This window comes from Gastrolobium bilobum, unplaced genomic scaffold (genome assembly GCF_033153095.1).
Source record: "Gastrolobium bilobum isolate Gb01-03AN ecotype WA unplaced genomic scaffold, APGP_CSIRO_Gbil_v1 utg15010, whole genome shotgun sequence".
Taxonomy (NCBI): domain Eukaryota; kingdom Viridiplantae; phylum Streptophyta; class Magnoliopsida; order Fabales; family Fabaceae; genus Gastrolobium; species Gastrolobium bilobum.
In genome coordinates, this window is record NW_026895624.1 from 51990 (window position 1) to 73919 (window position 21930).

At 41.1% G+C, this 21930-nt stretch overlaps 2 protein-coding genes across 2 annotated transcripts in view; one reads left to right on the top strand and one right to left on the bottom strand.

Annotated features, from left to right (window-relative positions):
* Positions 1-496: 496 nt before the first annotated feature.
* LOC133285005 (carboxylesterase 1-like) lies at positions 497-1495 on the top strand. Its single transcript, XM_061482159.1, has one exon. The coding sequence runs from the start codon at positions 497-499 to the stop codon at positions 1493-1495; it is 999 nt and encodes a 332-aa protein (XP_061338143.1).
* A 1187-nt stretch (positions 1496-2682) lies between these two features.
* LOC133285013 (E3 ubiquitin-protein ligase PUB23-like) overlaps positions 2683-21930 on the bottom strand; it is a 28487-nt gene continuing 9239 nt past the window's right edge. Inside the window, exons 3-4 of the mRNA XM_061482164.1 lie at positions 2983-3068; positions 2683-2888 (exon numbers count right to left, since the gene is read on the bottom strand). Of these exons, the coding sequence (XP_061338148.1) occupies positions 2683-2888; positions 2983-3068 (292 nt within the window). The remainder of the gene's footprint in view (positions 2889-2982; positions 3069-21930) is intronic.

Genomic DNA, 21930 nt, shown 5'->3' on the forward strand with positions numbered 1-21930 from the left:
TTTTTAATTGTTAGATAAATGTTGTGTAACAAATCCGTAAGAGAGTCGTAGTACATTACGTTTCCTACTTAAGCTCATCTTGCGCCTGCTGATTCTCGGAATAATTTACAGGTACACAAAGTGTGTCCCAAGAAATATTAGTCATTGCGTCATTGCACATGTATAATACAAAGACTATGACATAGTCTAATATTCTTAGATTCGTTTTTTTTTCTAGTTATTGCTGATAAGTTATATGCAGTAAATCTAATATAATATTACTTTGAGACAGAAATAATGATATTTTTGTAATTTTAATTTATTTTAGAGTTATTATAATCTTTATAATTATAATTTTTTAATATTTTAATTATAAAATTATGTCATTTTGAAAATAAAGGCAGATAACTTATCTGCATTAATCATATCAATATTTTTCTGATTCTTATATATCTGGTTGCATTATACTTTCACTTCAATTCATTTGGAAGCTAAACACCAAGTTCCCTATTCTACCATGTCCAATCTAACTTCTTCAACCATTGATCCCTACAAGCATTTCAAAATCTTCTACAACCCCGATGGCACACTCACACGCATGCTTCCTGATCTACGCACCTTACCCTCATCAGATACCACTCTTCCTATCTCTGTTCTCACCAAAGATGTCACCATCAACGAAATAAATAACACTTGGGTTCGATTATTCCTACCCCGAAAAGCAATACCGGTTCATGGTTATTCCACTTCCAACCAAAACCACAAGCTACCTCTCATTGTTTTCTTCCATGGTGGCGGCTTCATCTTAGGGAGTGCTGCTTCCACCGTGTTCCATGATTTTTGCGTCAACATGGCAGATAGCATTGAAGCAGTTGTTGCATCGGTGGAATACCGCCTTGCGCCGGAGCATCGGTTGCCGGTGGCGTATGATGATGCCGTGGAAGCGGTGCTTTTCATTAGAAGCAGCCAAGATGAGTGGTTGACTCAATATGTTGACTATTCTAATTGTTATTTGATGGGGAATAGTGCTGGCGCTACTATTGTCTACCATGCAGGTCTACGTGCAGCACAAAAGGTTGGTGATCTTGAACCACTGAAGATCAAAGGGTTGATATTGCGTCAACCAAGCTTTGGTGGAACCAAGAGGACTGAATCCGAGTTGAGGCTTGAGAATGATCCTATGATTCCATTGTGTGTTGGCGATATGTTGTGGGAGCTAGCATTGCCAATTGGGGTTGACCGCGATCATGAGTATTCCAATCCAACGGTTGGGGATGGTCCTAAAAAACTGGATAAGATCAAGGAGCTTGGGTGGAAGGTATTGGTGAGTGGGAATGGTGGAGACCCACTTGCAGACCGTGGGAAAGAACTTGTGCAGTTAATGGAGGAAAAGGGTATTCAAGTGGTTAGTAACTTTGAGGAAGAGGGTCGCCATGCGGTAGAGCTATATGACCCAATTAAAGCAAAACTACTATTTGGAGTAGTTAAAGGTTTCATTTCCTCAATTTCTGCTTAGGGGAATTAATCGTATTATCCAGTTGCTAGTTGTGCATTCAAAGTTTGATTTGTTTCCTTTTGTAATTTGCCTCTTGCAAGTAAAATAAAAACTTCTTGTGTATCCCAAAAAAAAAAAAAAAAAACTTCTTGCGCTTACGGTGCATTAATATATGTTTATAATAAGATTTTATATTTACTAGTGTGTTTAAGATGGGTGAATCCTTTGTTATATTAATGAATTTATGTTTGGTTTTATTAAATTTATAAAAGAATTTCTTGTAACATCCCGTAATACTCTTGTTTGTTAACATACATGATATTTAGCATACACAGCGAAATACTTTATTTTAAAAGGATAATAAACGTCTTATAAGAATACGAGTAAACTTTCTCCAAAATATTTTCTAAAACATTTTCAAAGCGTTCATATGATATTTCGCATTAGCGTAACATTAACATCGAAGTCTACTAATTAAAATCAATGGCTATCACTAGTGGTCGTTGACCATCCGGATATGACCTCAAGTGTTATTCCTAACGGAGTTTCACGGACAACATAACAGCTGTATTCGGATAACTGGGGACATGGGTCCCACACATACACAATGTAATAGCCCGTTGTACACCGGTATTGTTAACATTGATTATGATATTAAGCGCAGTTACAATCACAACAATTCATTTATAAAAATGCGAGTAATTTTTTTCCTTTTTATTACGCGAGCATTTAAAACAATAATAAAGCGTAATAAATAAAAGCTGTGACCGTAACTGTAAACTCTTTGCGGAATAATTATTTAAACTATCTAAATATCATAAAACACTTCTCTCAAGTCACTAAGGTGGTGTTTGGCTGGAGTCAAGTGAGAGAAGGATTCCAGAATATCATTGTTTGGTTGAATAGATTCAGAGTAAAAGCCAGGCATCCAAAATACATAGGTTTTTCAATTTAAGTGGAAAATGACAGATATCGGTACTGCTTGAAAAGCGTTTTCATATGTGGTTTTTTGTAAAACCACGGCTAAACCACTGTTTGAATCATTTTTGTAACCAATATACCCTTTCAAAATGCAACAGAGATGATACGATGCAAGATCTCGTGTGTGTGGTCAGCAACTTAGGGCGTCAATAGGTTGTCTTCCTTAGAGCACCTTCCCGCAAGTAGCGACCGGAAGAAAGCAAGGTGGTGCATGGTGGTTGTCGATCTCACCTTCCCGCAAGTAGCGTCAGAAGGTTTGGCACTGGAACCCGTTCAGCCACCAATTGCTCTGCATCCAATTCTGGGGCTCCCAGCAGCTTTCTAAAGTTCTCATGATTTGGGTCCTTATCATAACCAAGCTTCCTCCACTGATCAATTTTGGACCCATGATGAATCACCACACGGAAGAAAGAATCAAAGAGCAAGATAAAATCTGGACAAACGGAACGAATATCTAGAAGTACTGGAACATGTGGCCCATCAAATGAATATTTGTCATAGCGTGGGTTGAATCATTATGAGAGAGCCCACTACTACCTCGCGGTTCAGCATAAGCCGGAAAAATGCAGAATTATCAGGAGTAGTGTTACAGAGATCAATAAATTGAGAGCGCCTATGGAACATAAATCGGGGATCAAATTGTAATTTTATAACATTTACCTATCTATATTTTTTCCAAAACCAAACATAGGTTTTCAAAATTTGGATATATTTACCTGGTAAAATTTTATCCAACCAAACAACTTTTTTTTATATTTTCCTATCTATCTCACTTTCTTACCATTTCCCTATCAATTTTATTTCTCTAGTATTCCAAAAATTTATCCCCAACCAAACGCCCCCTAAGGGTGTGGTTGAGGTTTTCTTTTGGGATAGATGGGGAAGTGTGGGTTGGTATCCCAAAATGCTATGTTTGGTACAAGTTTATGAAAAAAAGTCTAGGAAAGAAGTTTGCATAGGAAACTATATATTTCAGTTGATTTTGTGCTCAAATTCACTATTTAAGAATACCTCTTGAGATGTGGTATTTATGGAAAACTAGGGAAGTAGAAAACTGAAAGTGAAAATTGTGACCAAAGTGACCCTCCATTTTGTATTAGAAAACTAATTGTGAAGTTGTAGATTTATGTAAACAATGATTTCTCATACACAAAAGCTGTAAATTATCCAATCCATAACACCATGATGCCACTATCTTGTGAAAACATAAAATTAAAAATTGTTTTCAGGACCATGATAGACTTTCGTAATTTACAATTATTTTAAAAACAGGGACATTTTCGTAATTGCCACTTATTTCTCCATCTATATTTTACCTCAAACCAAACATAGACTTTATAAATCTTACCTAATTTGCTCGGTTAAATTGTTTCCAACCAAACAACTTTTTTTACATTTTCCTACCAAACACTTTTTCCAACCATTTCCCTATCAATTACATTTCCCTAGTATTCAAAAAAAAATTCCTCAACCAAACGCCCCCTAAGGGGTTCCCATAAACCCACTTAGCTAAAATCTCACTTTTACGTTTTCTACCTACCCGAACATGGTTCGATCTTTAATTTACTGCAGACGAAACGCATGTCGCGAACCTCTCATCTTTCAGTATGTTATTCTACACTTAATTACCTTTCTAACAAGCTATCACACGAGTCATAAAGTTCTCGTTTGCTTCGAATATTACCGTTTGAAGTTGGACAAGCAAACCTGACAGCCAACCTCAAACAGGTTCCAAACAGCCCTCCCTCCATCAACGATTCTGCAAACTACACTCAACTAATTTCTCTCACATTTTTATACAGTAAACCAGACACCCCAAGCTTCAATTTGACATATCACACACCTAACTTGACCAAGAAACGAAGCGGGAATAAAATTCTCAAAAACTGCCAGAAACAGCCCCTGCACAGGTGCGTTCTGGATAGTCCGTGTTCACAGGCTTCTACAGGGCAGCGTAGTTCACCTTTGATACTCAAATTTTGACACAAAGTAGTTGACATCTCAAGCCTTAAAATTGCGTATGGAATGTCCCTATTGGACTTTTGTAGAGGGAGATATGCTCTCCCAAAGTTCACATAAATTCTGCTAATTCTTAGAAAATTCGCTAGAGTTTTCTTTGTTTTTCCAATAAATCCCACCTTTGAAGGTGTTTTATCTAACCTCAATTTTGTACCTAATAATCATGGGTGGAACTCAAGGACCAGCAATGCCTTGATGCTCTTACAACCCTTCACAATTTATATCATTTTACTTACTTTACGACTCAATCATTTCATCATAAAACCATAAATCATTTCAATCACTTTTATTCCTTTGAATGCATTCTTCTTGACATAAAACTTAAATCACATCCTAGAATAGGCCTATTGCCCTTTCATCATATAGCATGCTTCAATATTACATCAAGTTCCCATAATACAATTTACAAGCTTCTTTACAAATATTACAACAATTCTCCAAATATACATAATAATCCACCAAAATAAATCATGATAAACATAAGCTAAACTTAGACAAAATATGGCATGAACATCGATGATACAATGCATAAGCCTAACACTACATATAATGTTCATGCCCTAAGTCTAGCCTAGGCCCAATGGCCACAAAATGCAAAATGGCTATATGTCCAAGCTCAACCTACGGGCCTCTTGCCCGCCGCTCCGACTCCACTGGCACTACCTGAATTAAAGTCCCCAAAGCGGGGTGAGAGATACGGATATATCTCAGTAACCCAGAGGTTCTGGAGAATACTCCGCCTAATGGCTCACTTCGATGCATATCAATAACATAATACAACATTTAAAAAACGGGATAAAGCAAGGGATTTAGTGAAGTAGCGAAACATAGGGGAACAAAATACGACGAACCTGGAATGGTCAATGCCAAAACTACGCAACGTCCGGCCTATTGGCCTCGGTATATAGCCTACGGGTTCCAAACCAAGGAGTGTTCCCAAAACATCAACCAAGGCACCCTCCATCCATATACACCCGAGACTTCTTAGTGTGCTCACAAGCTATAAAAGAGGTTGAAATATACTCACAAGCTTGGCGTTGTACCCCTCCAAGTGATTCCCAAGCAATGGCTTGAACACACAACTCCAAATTCACAAAAATCCCTCCAATTTTTGTGGCTGATTTTGCCTCCTCCCTCCCAAATGAGTGAGTTTCAAGGCTTGTGGATGGTATGGTTGTGTCCGGATCGTCGTTTAATTGAAGTTTGATGACAAATTTTGTTGAAATCGATGGCTAGATCATCAAGAATCAAGCCAAGTCTTCCTTCCCCCTTTTCTTGGTGTTCTTCACGGTTTTAGAAGAGAGAAGAGTGTTTGAAAGTGATGATAAATAGTGTATTTACAAGTGGCTAAGTCCACTTAAGTGAGGTGGGCCCCACCGCCACCTCACGCGATTTCAAACTAATTCAAATCTCCCGCCTATTCCACTAAACGTGCATAATTTCATAACCTATTTAAAAACTCTAATTCTTAACGTTAACCATTGTCCTTTAATTGCCCTTGATCAGATGAATCTGGAGTTTTTTCGGTCGTTCGGAGAAATTGCAGTTTTAAGCTGTTATGCATGCTGTGGGCACACTTCCCCAAACTCACTAATTTCTGTCAATTTTTACCAGAAATCATATTTCTTAGTCCTATGTACCATTTATAACTTATATTCAAACCTAGAGCTCAAAATTCAATCGGCACATTTTACGGTGCAACTGTACCGCGGTATTTTTACCCAGTAAAAATATTATTCACCGAATTTTCAGAAACTTGCCTAACCACTCAATTTTTCGTTCTAAATCCATTTCCAGGGTTATTTTTATCATTTGAGACCTCCTACTCAATTTTACCTTCCTAGGGTTACATGTTTGGCTAATTACCGTTTTACCCTTCCTTTGTATTTTGACCTAATTTTCAAAATTTTCACTAATCCTTCCCTTTTATCCATATTTAATATATTAATATATGTTTTATAAGTAAGAGGTGTTATACACAACCTGATAGATACAATAATTAAACAGACAGCTTGCAAGTCTCACACGAACTGCAATTCCCTCAATGGGTCAATACAAACAATATGGCTCCATGCCCAATTAACAGAAAACATACATCAAGTCTATATTAAATTCGAGAACGTCTAAACATCAATAAATAATCCATGGCTCCAATAATACAGTCGTGAGCCTAAATCAATACATAACATAGTCTCAACCTACGATAAATAAGCATGTTAACAAATATACATGCTATCATCAAGTCTAATCATGGTAAAAGAAATCAGTAGCGTCATCCATTACTCCAAAGCGAGGACCTTGCCCCTAGAAGCATCACCACTACTCTAGGTACCTGAAATGATGTCCCCAAACGGGGTGAGATAACACATCTCAGTAAGCTCAAGGTTCATAGAGGATCCTCTAATCCCTTGAGCCCACTTCCTGTGTAACATCCCGGGCGCTGACGAGGGCGGGGAATGATCGCCGGTGCAAAAGGGCATGGACAAGGAGTGGCTCCTGGAAGGCTTCTAGTGATGGGGTCTCGTGTTAGTATGTGGGGATAATCATTGATTCTTGAAGCGGCCGGGCGATACATTCTGCATGACAAGTCAGATATAAAGCATATAATACAGGCATTCAACATAAACATAGCATCATCATATCATCCTTGTGTAACCCCAGGGTCAAAGCCGTAGACGGTTACACGTGTGTGACTCCAAGGTCAAGCCATAGACAGTCAACACAACCTCTGTATGCAATAGCTCCCAGAGTCAAGTTATAGGCAGCCTACATACCATAATCATTGGCTAGGATTCTCATAACATATATCATCAGTGCATCATCATAACATCAAGAATCATATAACATCTATATGAATGTGAATGAATGCACATATACATTATTCCACATACTTTCATACAATACAATCATAATGCCCACCATCATGATGGGGCCACAAGAGAGAGGAGCCACTAGAACTAGGAGCTTATCTCACTGAGCTTATTGTAACACCCCGTGTATACTCGGTTTGTTAACATGCCATCGTATTAAGCCACACTTAATTAAAATTGCCGAATAACTTTTTACTTTCAATTATGACGTCATTATCATTACCAAGTTGAATTACTTAATTCATTTCCAAAAATATTGCTTGTATGTAAATTGCAAATAGACAACTAACTGAAGTACATCAATATATAAATAACTGTGAGTATTTAAATCACGAAATTACAACACGTAGTCCAGACAATATCCTGATACATTATTACAACTCGAATCTAAACTAAGACATAGTCAATCAATGTGGCATTGACAATCCCCATGCTCACCAAATAAGGCGACAAGCCCAACATAGTCTCAACAGCAGCACCATAATCATAAAGCTAACAGCAAAATAGCAACAGACATAATCCAGCATCCAACATAATCAGCATACAGCATATAAATCAGCTAAGCTCCAGCCTCCTGCCGCTAGAGGTCTCAACCCCCGCATTACCTGAACCTGAAATATGTGCCCCAAACGTGGGGTGAAATCTCTAAACAGAAATCTCAGTAAGACAAGGGGTCCTCAAGGATCTTCCACCCCAAGCTCACTTACACGTGCAATATAGGTTCAAAAAGCAGGTATATAATATAAGTTCCAAAGTCAGTGTAATGCAACAGATGACCATGTCATGTGTGTCAAGATATTCTACTGGCCAGAGAAATGCAGGAGATACGTCTATTTCCTACAATCAGTGCAAGACGCCACTTGCACCCACCCACAGAACCACCATATTGTATGACGCCACATACTCAGGCTTACCGTCAAGATGGAACAACACATGCATAATATAAGGCCCTTACACGAAACAGTTCAAAGCATTTCAATCATCAAAACATGAAAACACATCATGCATATCAACCATTTCCCGTATGGTGTAACACCCCGTATGCATCCGGTTTGTTAACATGTCATCGTATTAAGCCACACTTAATTAAAAATGTGGAATATCTTTTTCTATTCAATTATGACGTCATTACTCTTAGCCAAGTTGATTACTTAATCAATTTTCATAAAACATTGCCTGTATATAATTGCAAAAGACAACTAACTGAAATACCTCATAATATAAATAACTGTGAGTATCTAAAATCACGGAAGTACAACACGTAGTCCGGACACAATCCTGATACATTATTACAACTCGAATCTAAACAAAACATAGACAGATCAATGTGGAATGGACAATCTCCATGCTCACCAAATAAGGCAACAAAGCCAACAAAGTCTCAACAACAACATAATCAAAGAAGCTAATAACAGAATAGCAACAGGCATATCCAGCATCCAATCATAATCAGCATATAAACAGCAATATCAGCTAAGCTCCGGCCTCCTGCCGCTAGAGGTCTCAACCCCCGCAGTACCTGAACCTGAAATGGTGCCCAAATGTGGGGTGAAATCTCTAAAAAGAAATCTCAGTAAGACAAGGGTCTCAAGGATCTTCCACCCCAAGCTCACTTACATATGCATTATAAGTTCTAAAACAGTTTACACAATAGCTATAAGTTCCAAAATCAGTGTAATGCACAGATAACCATGTCATGTGTGTCAATATAATCTACTAGCCAGAGAAAATGCAGGAATACGTCTATTACCCATACAATGTGCAAGGTGCTACTTGCATCCATCCCAGTCTCACCATCTTGTATGACGCTACATAATCAGGTTTACCGTCAAAGTGGAACAACACATGCATATTATAAGGCCCTTACACATAACAGTTCAACAGCATTCCAATCATCTAAGCATGAAAACACAGCATGCATATAAACCATTCTCCCATGGAATATGGTGGAACTAAGAAATGGCTAAACTGAGGACACAAAAGCTTACCTTTTAAGCAATCAATCCAAGCCAAGTCCACACAAGCTCAAGGTCCACACACAGCAGAATCACAATCTGTTTTAGACCAACAATCATATCAATATTCATACTCTATAAGCAGATGACATAAAGACAACGCATTTCCTCTATGTTTTACGTCTTTAGGCTTCTCACAAAGCCTTAAGCCCTTAATCCCTTAGATTCTACTTAGTTTAATTATTACATAAGTCCACACTGACTAATCATGGGTCCACAAACCCATAATAGCCTTCTGTATGAACAGTACCGTTACTGTTCTCGAAAACCCAAAATATCTGGATATATGTCGGGGCCATATCCGGATATCCATATCCGGATATCTCCAAGCCCATATTCGGATATCATATCCGGATATTTCGCGACAGAATGCAGTTTCCGCATTTCGCGAGATATCACTCCCAAGGTTCCATTTTTAAAACTGCAGTTGCAAATCTTTACCAAAAATTATGAGATTTTAGTATGTTAAACTAGACATTGCAAGCTTTCCAACGACATATTTTATGTCTCAAACTCCGGTTATGATTTTCGCAAAGTGACTGCTGCAAACTGAATTTCCAGCAACCAAGACGCGACTTCAAACTAACACTGAGATTAAATCACTTATCCAATGGCTACGAAATTTTACAGGGTTATATCTCTATGTGTTAGCTACACATAGGTCTAAACAGCACTCGATTTGGAGCTTTGTAGCTCAAGATATCAAATTTTTACCGAAACAGGTCGTTGCTGTCCCAATATCCGAATATCATATCCGGATATGCCATATCCGGATATCATATCCGGATATTTCACGATAGAGGCCACAGACAGCAGCCTAGCACGAAAATATCCATTTAAATATCCATCTTTCACGTAGATACATCTATCCCAACGACTTAGCTTGCATTTTTACACTTAGGTTCATCAACCAACGTTCAAATTATCAAAATTCATAATTTTACATCTTCAATTCATGTTATATTCATGAAAACACAAAGGTAAGGGTTGAGGCATATACCCATGAGCTTCAAAACAACAAAAGGGGTGCTCTTGGAGCTCTCTATGAAGCTCCTACAATCTGACCTCCAAGGTACACAAAAATGGTGATCAAAGGTTGGTCCTTTGCACAAAGATGGCTCCTTGGCACCACAAATGCCAAGCAAATGGTTCACACACCCTCCAAGCTCAGAGGCAGCAACTAAACCTCTCCCAAATGGCACCCATAACTCAGCAAGAGTTGTCCTTCAACCTCACAACGCACTCTACTAAGTGTTTACAATGATTTAGAGGGAAGAATCATGGAGAAAGATGATAGCTTGGTGGTTTTCCAAAGAGAGAAGAGCATGAACAGGGAGGAAGCTGATCACATCTCCAAGACTCACGTATACTCAGATTATGGCCTAGGGTTATGTGCCAAAAGTTGTATTTATAGTCGGTTTAAGCTTAATCGCACTGTATTAGCGCTAATTGCTACGCTTAGCATTTTAATCCCAAATTTAGGATTCTGAACCTACTCATTTTTCTAAGATTTGTCATATTTTTATTTTATTTTTTGCAGCACATTTCTGGTACGCGCTTTTCCATAGCCAGTATCAGTTCTGGCACCAGTCCTCATTATTTCGACTTGAAACTTGTTTTACTAGTCCTATATATTATTCTAGAAATATTCATGCACTTATTATAATTTTCCGGGATACTTCTCCAGTACGCATTTATATCGGGTAGCAGGACCGGTAGCTGCACTTTCGTCAGAAAAGCGACTTTCAGTATTTTTACTCACTTACCATAATTATTAAAGCCTCATAACAGTTATTAGGGTCAATTATGGAATTATTTCCTAATTATCATATTTAATTAATTAATTTCCTTAATTAACGGTGCAGGTTCTTACATATGGTGGAACCAACAACGGCTAAACCGAGGACACGAAAGCTTACCTTGCAAGCTAGCTATCCAAGCCAAGAGTCCACACAAGCTCAAGGTCCACACACAACACAATCACAATATATTTTGGACCAATAATTATATCAATATTCATACTCTACAAGCATAGATACAAAGACAACGTCATTCCTTTACGTTATCACGTCTTAAGGCTTCTCAAAAAGCCACAAGCCCTTAATCACTTGATTCTGACTTAGATTAATAATTACAGAAGTCTTATTTCGTCAAACTAGGGTCCACAAACCCATAACAACATTCTGAATGAACAGTGCAGCTACTGATCTTCGAAAACCCAGAATATCTGGATATTTGTCGGGGGCATATCCGGATATCTGTCTGACAATATCCGGATATCAATATCCGGATATTCAGAACCCCATATCCGGATATCCATATCCGGATATCAATATCCGGATATTTACAACCCAATATCCAGATATTTTGCGGCAGAACTCAGATTCTGCATTTCGCGAGATATCAATCCAAAGGTGGTTCATTTCACGATTTCAGAAGCTTAAACATGCATTTTAAGGTATCCGGATATCCAGAATCCCATATCCGGATATCTAGTATCCAGATATCCCAAAACGCCATATCCGAATACACATATCCGGATATCATATCCGGATATCCCATATCCGGATATTCCACGGGTCGATATCCAGATATTTCACGACAGAATGCAGTTTCTGCATTTTCGTGAAGATATCCTTCCAAGGTTGGGTTTTTAACGATTTAAAGCACCTAAACATGCATTTCTAGGTGTGTTCAACATTAACCCACAACAAGTTATCATCTTTAAGCCTTAACATGCATTAAGCTTTCATTTTTAAGTTCAAAAACTCAAGACCAAAGGTGACAAGGCTTACCAAAACTCAACCAGCCAACAAGAGATGCTCTTGGAGCTCAAAAGGTCACTCCAAGATTCTGTCTCTCTCTACACACGAAAATGGTATACCAAGGTGGTCCTTTTACTCAACAAGAAAGCTCCTTTAAGCCTCAAAACCCAATGAGCAAGGAGGTACTCCACCCAAACCCCAACTCAGAGCACAAACAGCCCACAAACAGTGGCCAAACCTCAAACACAGCACCCTCACACCCTCTCAAGATGTTTCCCAAGTGTTTCCCAAGTGAAAGGATGAAGGAAAATCAAGAAAGATCAAGACTTGGTTCAAGAAAGGAAGGAAAGGCCAATAGGGCAGTCACCAAGCAGCTGATCAGCTCCCCCTCACGTTGGTTTTCTGTTTTCTAGGGTTATGTGCCCTTAACAATGGGTATTTATAGCCCAAGCCACTCAAACACACAGTATTAACTTTAGTTGCTACGCTTAGCATTTTAATCCCAAACTTTGGATTATGAAACTACATAATTTTCTAAGATTTATCATATTTTTCTTATAATCTTCTGAGCACTTTTCCGGTACGCGCTTTTCCAAGCCAGTACCGGTTTCCAGCACCAGTTCTCATTATCTGGACTTGAACCTCGTTTTACAAGTCCTACATATTATTCTAGTAATTATCATGCGCTTACATTAATTTTACGGGATACTTTTTCGGCACGCATTTATACCGACTAGCAGAACCGGTATCTGCACTTTTCTTCCGAAAAGTGACTTTCAGCATTCTTAATCACTTATTACGATTACTAAGCCTCATAAATAATTATTAGGGTCAATTATGGAATCATTTCCTATTTTCTCGTAATTATTAATTAAATACCTTAATTAACGGTGCAGGTTCTTACATTCATCCCACCTTTTTAGGATTTTGACCTCAAAATCAGAAACATACCTGGTCGAAACTCGGGGTACTGCCGGAGAAGCTCGTCCTCTCGCTCCCAAGTACACTCCTCAGGAGTCCTTCCGGTCCACTGCACCTTGACCATCGGAATGATTTTGCTCCTCAGCTACTTCTCGCCACGAACGAGAATCTTTAGTGGTCCTACGGGAGTCTTTAAGTTCTCCCGAACTTCCACATCATCCGGTTGCACCACGTGCGAAGGATCTGCTATGTACCTCCGAAGCTGAGACACGTGAAACACGTCGTGGATGTTGGCCAGGTTCGGAGGCAAGGCAAGCCGGTAGGCAACAGGTCCTACTCTACCAAGGATCTGGTATGGCCCAATAAACCGCGGGCTCAGCTTCCTCACTCCGAGTGCCCGTCCAACACCGGTGACAGGTGAAAGTCTCACAAACACGTGCTCACCTCACTGAACTCCAGTGGACGATGCTTGACATCGTAGTAGCTCTTCTGACGATTCTGCGCCTGCTTCAGCTTTTCCCTGATCATCTGGATCTGCAGGGTGGTATCTTGGACAAAATCCAAGCCAAACAACTCACGATCCCCAACCTCCGACCAGCAGGTAGGTGTACGACACCTCCTACTGTAGAGCGCCTCGTAGGGTGCCATGCCCAGGCTAGCATAGAAACTGTTGTTATACGAAAACTCCACCAAATGAAGGTACCTATCCCATGCCGAGCCCTGCTCCAACGTGCAAGCCCGCAACATGTCCTCCAAGGTCTGGATAGTCCGCTCATTCTGTCCATTAGTCTGAGGGTGATAGGCGGTACTCAATCTCAACTGCGTACCAAAAGCTCCATGCAGCGCCTCCCAGAACCGAGATGTGAACTTCGGGTCCCTATCACTGATGATACTCACGGGCACCCCGTGAAGTCTCACAATCTCGCAAACATACAATCTGGCCAACTGCTCTGTAGTGAAGCTCACCTTCACTGGAAGAAAATGGGCAGACTTCGTCAGTCTGTCCACAATGACCCATATAGAGTCACAGCCAACCTGAGTCTTCGGCAAACCCACAACGAAGTCCATGGAAATGCTCTCCCATTTCCACTCCGGAATCTCAAGAGGTTGAAGTTTACCAGACGGCTTCTGGTGTTCAATCTTCACCTTCTGGCAAACCAAACACTTGGACACAAAGATAGCAACATCTTTCTTCATGCCCGGCCACCAGAAGTTCTTCTTCAAGTCTTGATACATCTTAGTAGCACTAGGGTGGATAGAAAACTGACCCTTATGGCCTTCTGCCATAATCTCTTCTGTCAACGGACCTCGAGGAACCACAATCCTCCGCTGGAACAAAAGCAATCCATCATCATTCCAAGACACACCGTCTTGGTTCTTCACATAATCCAGACACTCTATCTGAACTTGTTCCTCTTTAATCTTTTCAAACAGCTCGTTGACGACATCTGATGCTTCCAACTCGAGAAGTACGCTCGCACACGGAGCGGTCACTGCCAAGTGGCGGAACTTCTCAACCACGTCGAAGTTACCAAGTAGCAAACTGGATGAACTACTGGATTTTCGACTCAAAGCATCGGCTACCACATTGGCCTTGCCAGGATGATACCTAAGCTCAAAGTCGTAGTCCTTTATGAACTCCATCCATCTCCTCTGCCTCATGTTCAACTCCTTCTGGTCGAACAGGTACTTCGAACTCTTGTGGTCACTGAACACCACAAACCTCAAACCAAAAAGATAATGCCTCCAAATCTTGAAAGCAAACACAATCGCAGCCAACTCCAAATCATGAGTCGGGTAGTTCTCCTCATGAGGCTTCAACTGCCTTGAAGCAAAAGCAACAACTCTACCAGACTGCATCAACACACAGCCCAGCCCCTTTTCAGAAGCATCACAGTAAAGCTCAAACTGCTCCTCAAGATCAGGAAGGATCAACACTGGTGAAGAAGTCAATCTCTCCTTCAACTCCTGGAAGCACGCCTCACACTCGTGAGTCCACACAAATGGAGTCTCCTTTCGGGTAAGGCGAGTCAAAGGGAGAACCATCGTGGAAAAACCCTTGATGAACCTCCGATAGTAACTTGCCAAACCTAAGAAGCTCCTCACCTCCGTAGTTGTCATGGGTCTCTCCCAATCCAACACGGCCTCAATCTTGTTGGGATCCACTGCAACTCCATCTGCTAAAATCACATGCCCCAGAAACTTGACTGATTTGAGCCAAAACTCACACTTGGAAGGTTTAGCACAAAGCTTTTTCTCCTTCAGCACTTGCAGAACTATCCTCAGATGCTCCACATGCTCCTCCTCAGTCTTGGAGTAGATCCGGATATCATCAATGAAGACAATCACAAACTGATCCAGATACGGCTGGAAAATCCTGTTCATGTAATCCATGAACACTGCCGGCGCATTTGTGAGTCCAAACGGAATCACCAAATACTCAAAATGACCGTATCTCGAACGAAACGCGGTCTTCGGGATATCCTCCGGCTTCACCCGAATCTGATGGTATCCTGACCGGAGATCAATCTTGGAATACACACAAGCACCCCTGAGCTGATCCAACAGATCATCAATCCGAGGAAGAGGATACTTGTTCTTGATTGTCACCTTGTTCAACTGCCTGTAGTCGGTGCACAATCGCATTGTCCCGTCCTTCTTCTTCACGAAGATGACCGGTGCTCCCCAAGGAGATACACTCGGTCTAATGAAATCTTTCGCCGAAAGATCCTCAATATGCTTCTTCAGCTCAGCCAACTCCGGTGGTGACATCCGATAAGGAGCTAAAGAAATCGGCCCCACACCGGGCAACAAGTCAATGGAGAACTCTATCTCCCGCTGTGGCGGAAACTCAGGAATCTCCTCAGCAAACACCTCAAGGAACTCCCCCACCACAGGAATGCCAGTGCTATCCTCCTGTGTCCCACTCACCAAACCATCCAACATGACATAACCCAATGCCCCTGCTCGCAGCGCTCTCCTGGCCTGCATCAGTGAAATGTATGGCGAGGAACTAGCTGTGGAATCACACGAAGACATCACCACGCGCTTTGCACAACAATCAATCAAAGCACAGTTTCTAGACAACCAATCCATGCCCAGAATAATCTCAAGGTTGGCCATTGGAAACCCTATCAGATCTACCGAGAACTCACGACCATCCCACTGAAACGCTACATCGCGATGTACAGTGGTAGAATCACAAATCTCTCCGGTGGCGGTAGTCACCCGCAACGGTAGAGAAAGCATAGCACTGGGCAACTCAAGCCCCAAAGCAATCGGGGTAGCAACAAACGAATGAGTAGCCCCGAAATCAAAGATAGCATCCACAAAAGAATCACCAATAGACACAGTACCTCTGACAAGGTTCGGAGCGCGGTCCGACTGCTGCCTATCTAGTGTATACACTCTCCCAACAGAATGTGGCACTGCAGGTGCCGGAGAAGATGCCATCGGAACAATCTGCAAAGGAACTGCCTGAACAGCTGCAGCTCTCGCCGTCGATGACGGACAATCTCTAGAGAAGTGGCCCTCCTTGCCACATTTGAAACACAGCAACTGCCCCGTAGCACAGCGTCCCACATGCTCCTTCCCACATCCCGAACATCTCGGAGTGGTAGGAGGCCTAGCAGAACTCCCCTGATGTGAAACAGCTCTCTTGAACTGACCAGGCGCCTGCCTAGTCACTAACTGCTTTCCCTTGCCCTTATCAGCAAACCTCATGTCCTTCCAAGAAGTAGGAGCAGGAGTGGAACCACCTGTTCCCTTGCTCTCCTCAACCTTGGCCCTCTTGGCCTTGCTTGCCACACAAACATCCTCGATGTCCTTACACTGCTGAACCAGTGTACCAAAGTCCCTCGAAGCAGCACCAGCAAGATGCTCAGCAATCACCTCACTAAGTCCCCTGCGGAACTTAGCTGCCAGAAATAACAGAGTCGGAGGAACCATCCGGAATTGTGCAAACTTCACTAGCTCATTAAACTTAGCCAGGTACTCATCAACAGACATCGAGCCCTGTACCAAACGATCAAACTCTCCCTGCTTCCTCTCCTGCGCATCATAGGGAAAGTATCGGCCCAGAAAGCACTCCTCAAAGAATGGCCATGTCATGACACGACCCTGCCTCTCAAAAGCACGAGAGGTGTGCGTCCACCACTCATGGGCATCGCCCTCCAGCATGTAAGTCGAGAACATCAGCTTCTGTGGGTCTGTACACTACATAACCCGAAAGATCTTGTCCAGCGACTCTAGCCATCTCGCAGCAGCAATAGGATCCAGAGACCCCTCAAACACAGGTGGCTTATGCTTCCTGAAAGCATTCAGCCGGCGATCGATCACATCACGATCCTCAACAATCCCCACAAGGGGCTCCCCCGTCTCAGCGGCATGAGTAGCACTGCTGATGTGACTATGGCTCTCCTCCTGAACACTAGGTGGAGGCGGTGGCGGTGGTGGTAAAGCCTGGCCTACAGCAGGACCAGCCCTCAACTCCTCCAACATGACTCTCATCATCGTCATGTTCGCCATCCTGTTCGCCTCAAGGACTTCCTCAGTGGTCCTCCGGTTCGCTTCACGAACCTCAGCTGCGGCTATCCGGTTCGCCTCGCGAACAGCTTCCATCATTGCCGTGTTGGCCACTCTAGTGGCCTCCTGATCGGCTAACCTAGCCACCTGAATCTCAGCCAATGCAGTCAGGATATGATCGGATTGATCCTCAGAAGTCTCTCGTGTTCTCCCGGACCTTACCATGACTCTGCACAAGTTACACAAATTATGAGTTGATCAGGTCCATGCAATGTGATCACATATACATCATCATAATAAAATTCGACGGAGTAAACACAAAGACAGACACAACCAAACAACCTAGCAATTGCAATACATACAGGCTTTTTCCTCGAACCATTGCTCTGATACCATAAATGTAACACCCCGTATATATATCCGGTAATGTTATCATAATATCGTATTAAGCTGCGCTTAATTAAAATGCGGAATTACTTTTTCTTTTCAATTATGATGTCATTAACATTACCAACTTGCTTAATAATCAATTAATAAAACATCGCCTGTATGTAATTGCAATAAAACAACTAACTGAAATACCTCATAACATAGATAATATAAGTGTGGCTCTAGTCACGGAACTACAACAATGTAGACCGGACCATCTAACAGTTTATACAACTCCAATCTAAAAGTACTAACATAAAGTGTCATGGACAATCCCCATGCTCACTCAAATAAGGCAACATGCCCAACATCAGTCTCAACAACAACATATCATAAATAGCGGAAAACATAAACAGCATCCCAAATCCAGTCATGCTAACATAAAGCAGTAAAACATAATCAGCTAAGCTTCGGCCTCCTGCCGCCTGAGGCATCAGTACCCATACTACCTGATCCTGAAATAAGCATTCCCCAAACGTGGGGTAAGATCTCTAATCTAGAAATCTCTAAGTCAGTGAGTCCTCAAGGATCTTCCACCCCAAGCTCACTTACATGTGCAATATAAGTTCAAAAGCAGTTTATCATTTCTAAAACAATGCAATGCAGCAGATAATCATGCCATGTGTGTCAATACTAATCTACTGGCCAGAGACAGTGCAGGTATACGTCTATCACCTCCACACCGTACAAGTACCACTTGCATTCACCTCGGTACACCATCTTGTATGGCGCTACATACTCAGGCTTCCCGTCAAGATGAAACAACACATGCATATTAAAAGCCATTACATGTAAAGTTCAATCAACATATCAAATATCCAAAAGCATGTACACAGCATGCATAAACCATATCCCCATGGGACATGGTGGAACCACAACATGGATAAACCGAGGACACGAAAGCTTACCTTGCAAGCTAACTCCAAAAGCCAAGAGTCCACAGCTCAAAGTCCAAACACAGCAGATTCACAATCTGTTATGGACCAACAATACATCAACAATATGCACTACAATCATACAAAATTAAGACAACGCCTTTTCATTACGTTTTCAAGTCTTAAAGCTTCTAACAAAGCCACAAGCCCTTAATCCCATGATTCTGGCTTAGTCCATTAAATACAGAAGTTCAACTTCATCAATCTAGGGTCCACAAACCCCCAATAGCCTACTGTACACACAGCACAGCTACTGTTCTACGAAATCCCAGAATATCCGGATATTCCTCGGGACCTTATCCGGATATGCATTATCCGGATATCTCACTGGACATATCCGGATATGCAATATCCGGATATCCAGAATCCCATATCCGGATATCTAGTATCCAGATATCCCAAAACCCCATATCCGAATACACATATCCGGATATCCCTTATCCGGATATTCCACGGGCCGATATCCGGATATTTCACGACAGAATACAGTTTCTGCATTTTCGTGAAGATATCCTTCCAAGGTTGGGTTTTTAACGATTTAAAGCACCTAAACATGCATTTCTAGGTGTGTTCAACATTAACCCACAACAAGTTATCATCTTTAAGCCTTAACATGCATCAAGCTTTCATTTTTAAGTTCAAAAACTCAAGACCAAAGGTGACAAGGCTTACCAAAACTCAACCAGCCAACAAGAGGTGCTCTTGGAGCTCAAAAGGTCACTCCAAGATTATGTCTCTCTCTGTACACGAAAATGGTATACCAAGGTGGTCCTTTTACTCAACAAGAAAGATCCTTTAAGCCTCAAAACCCAATGAGCAAGGAGGTACTCCACCCAAACCCCAACTCAGAGCACAAACAGCCCACAAACAGTGGCCAAACCTCAAACACAACACCCTCACACCCTCTCAAGATGTTTCCCAAGTGAAAGGATGAAGGAAAATCAAGAAAGATCAAGACTTGGTTCAAGAATGGAAGGAAAGGCCAATAGGGCAGTCACCAAGCAGCTGATCAGCTCCCCCTCACGTTGGTTTTCTGTTTTCTAGGGTTATGTGCTCTTAACAATGGGTATTTATAGCCACTTACCCAATTAACACACAGTATTAACTTTAATTGCTACGCTTAGCATTTTAATCCCAAACTTTGGATTATGAAACTATATAATTTTCTAAGATTTATGACATTTTTCTTATAATTTTCTGAGCACTTTTCCGGTACGCGCTTTTCCAAGTCAGTACCGGTTTTCAACACCAGTTCTCATTATCTGGACTTGAAACTCGTTTTACAAGTCCTACATGTTATTCTAGTAATTATCATGCACTTACATTACTTTTCCGGGATACTTTTTCGGCACGCATTTATACCGACTAGCAGAACCGGTATCTGCACCTTTCTTCCGAAAAGTGACTTTCAGCATTCTTAATCACTTATTACGATTACTAAGCCTCATAAATAATTATTAAGGTCAATTATGGAATCATTTCCTATTTTCTCGTAGTTTATTAATTAAATACCTTAATTTACGGTGCAGGTTCTTACACCTTCTTTCTGAGTGAAACCTCTAGCAACTAGACGTGCCTTATATCTTTCGATGTTGCCATTTGAATCCCTTTTGGTTTTAAATATCCATTAACAACCAATGGGTTTCGCACGTTTAGGCAACTCAATAAGATCCCAAACGTCGTTGTCTTTCATAGATTGCATCTCATCTTTCATGGCATCAACCCATTTATGAGCATTAGAGCTTTCTAAGACTTGTTGGAAGTTGATTAGATCATCTTCCTTCAAGCTTAAAATATTTTCATGCTCTAGAAGAAACACAATATAATCATCCGGAATTGCATTTCTCCTTTCTCTAGTGGATCTCCTTAATGGCACTTTTTGAGTTTGTTGAGTTTGTTCTATAGGTGACATAGGGGGTGATTCATTATTGTCTTGACCCAAAGCAATGTCAGGGACCAAAGCCTGTTCCATAACAATGTCATGAACAGGGACCTGATCATTAATTGCTTGTTCCGTAATTGCATCTTGAATGATGACAATATTAGGAAGAGAAATATTATTTTCTTCCTCATCAAAGACAACATTCCTTATTTTATCTTCCCCCCCAAACTCAACATCCTCAAGGAATCTGGCATTTTCGGTCTCCAAAAAGGATCTTGTAGTGGGATTATAAAACTTAAAGCCCCGAGAGCGTTCAACATATCCAACAAAGTAGCAGCTGATTGTTCTTGAGTCCAACTTTCTTTCATTTGGCCTATAAGGCCTTACTTCTGCTGGACAACCCCAAATGTGTAAATGCCTTATGCTAGGTTTCTTTCCATTCCATAGCTCATAAGGGGTTTTTGTCACTGCTTTGCTGGGAACCCTATTAAGGATATAAACTGCAGTCTTTAGTGCTTCTCCCCAAAGTGATTCTGGCAATGAAGAATGACTAAGCATACTCCTCACCATGTCTTTAAGAGTCCGGTTTCGCCTTTCCGCAACACCATTCATGCTAGGTTTACCTGGCATTGTGTATTGCGGGACGATTCCACACTCCTTTAGGAAGATCGCAAAGGGCCCTGGACGTTGTTTACCTGATCCATCAGATCTACCATAGTATTCACCACCACGATAAGATCTAATGGCCTTAATTTTCTTGCCTAACTGAAGTTCAACTTCAGCTTTAAATTCTTTGAACACATCCAATGATTGTGACTTCTCTCTAATCAAATATAGGTATCAAAATCTTGAATAGTCGTCTATGAATGTGATAAAGTATTGTTGACCATTCCAAGAGGCTATAGGAAATGGTCCACAAATATCCATATGAATCAATTCTAAGACGTCTGAAGCTCTGTTGGAACCTATTTTCCTTATGTTTGTCTGTTTCCCCTTTATGCATTCAATGCACACCTCAAAATCATCCAGATCAAGGGGTTCAAGAATTCCATCAGTCACAAGTCTCTGAATTCTCTGTTTAGAGATATTACCTAAACGCTTGTGCCACAGAACCA

Coding starts and splice junctions, on each gene's coding strand:
- LOC133285005 (XM_061482159.1), top strand. CDS start 497: ATGTCCAATCTAACTTCTTCAACCATTGATCCCTACAAGCATTTCAAA.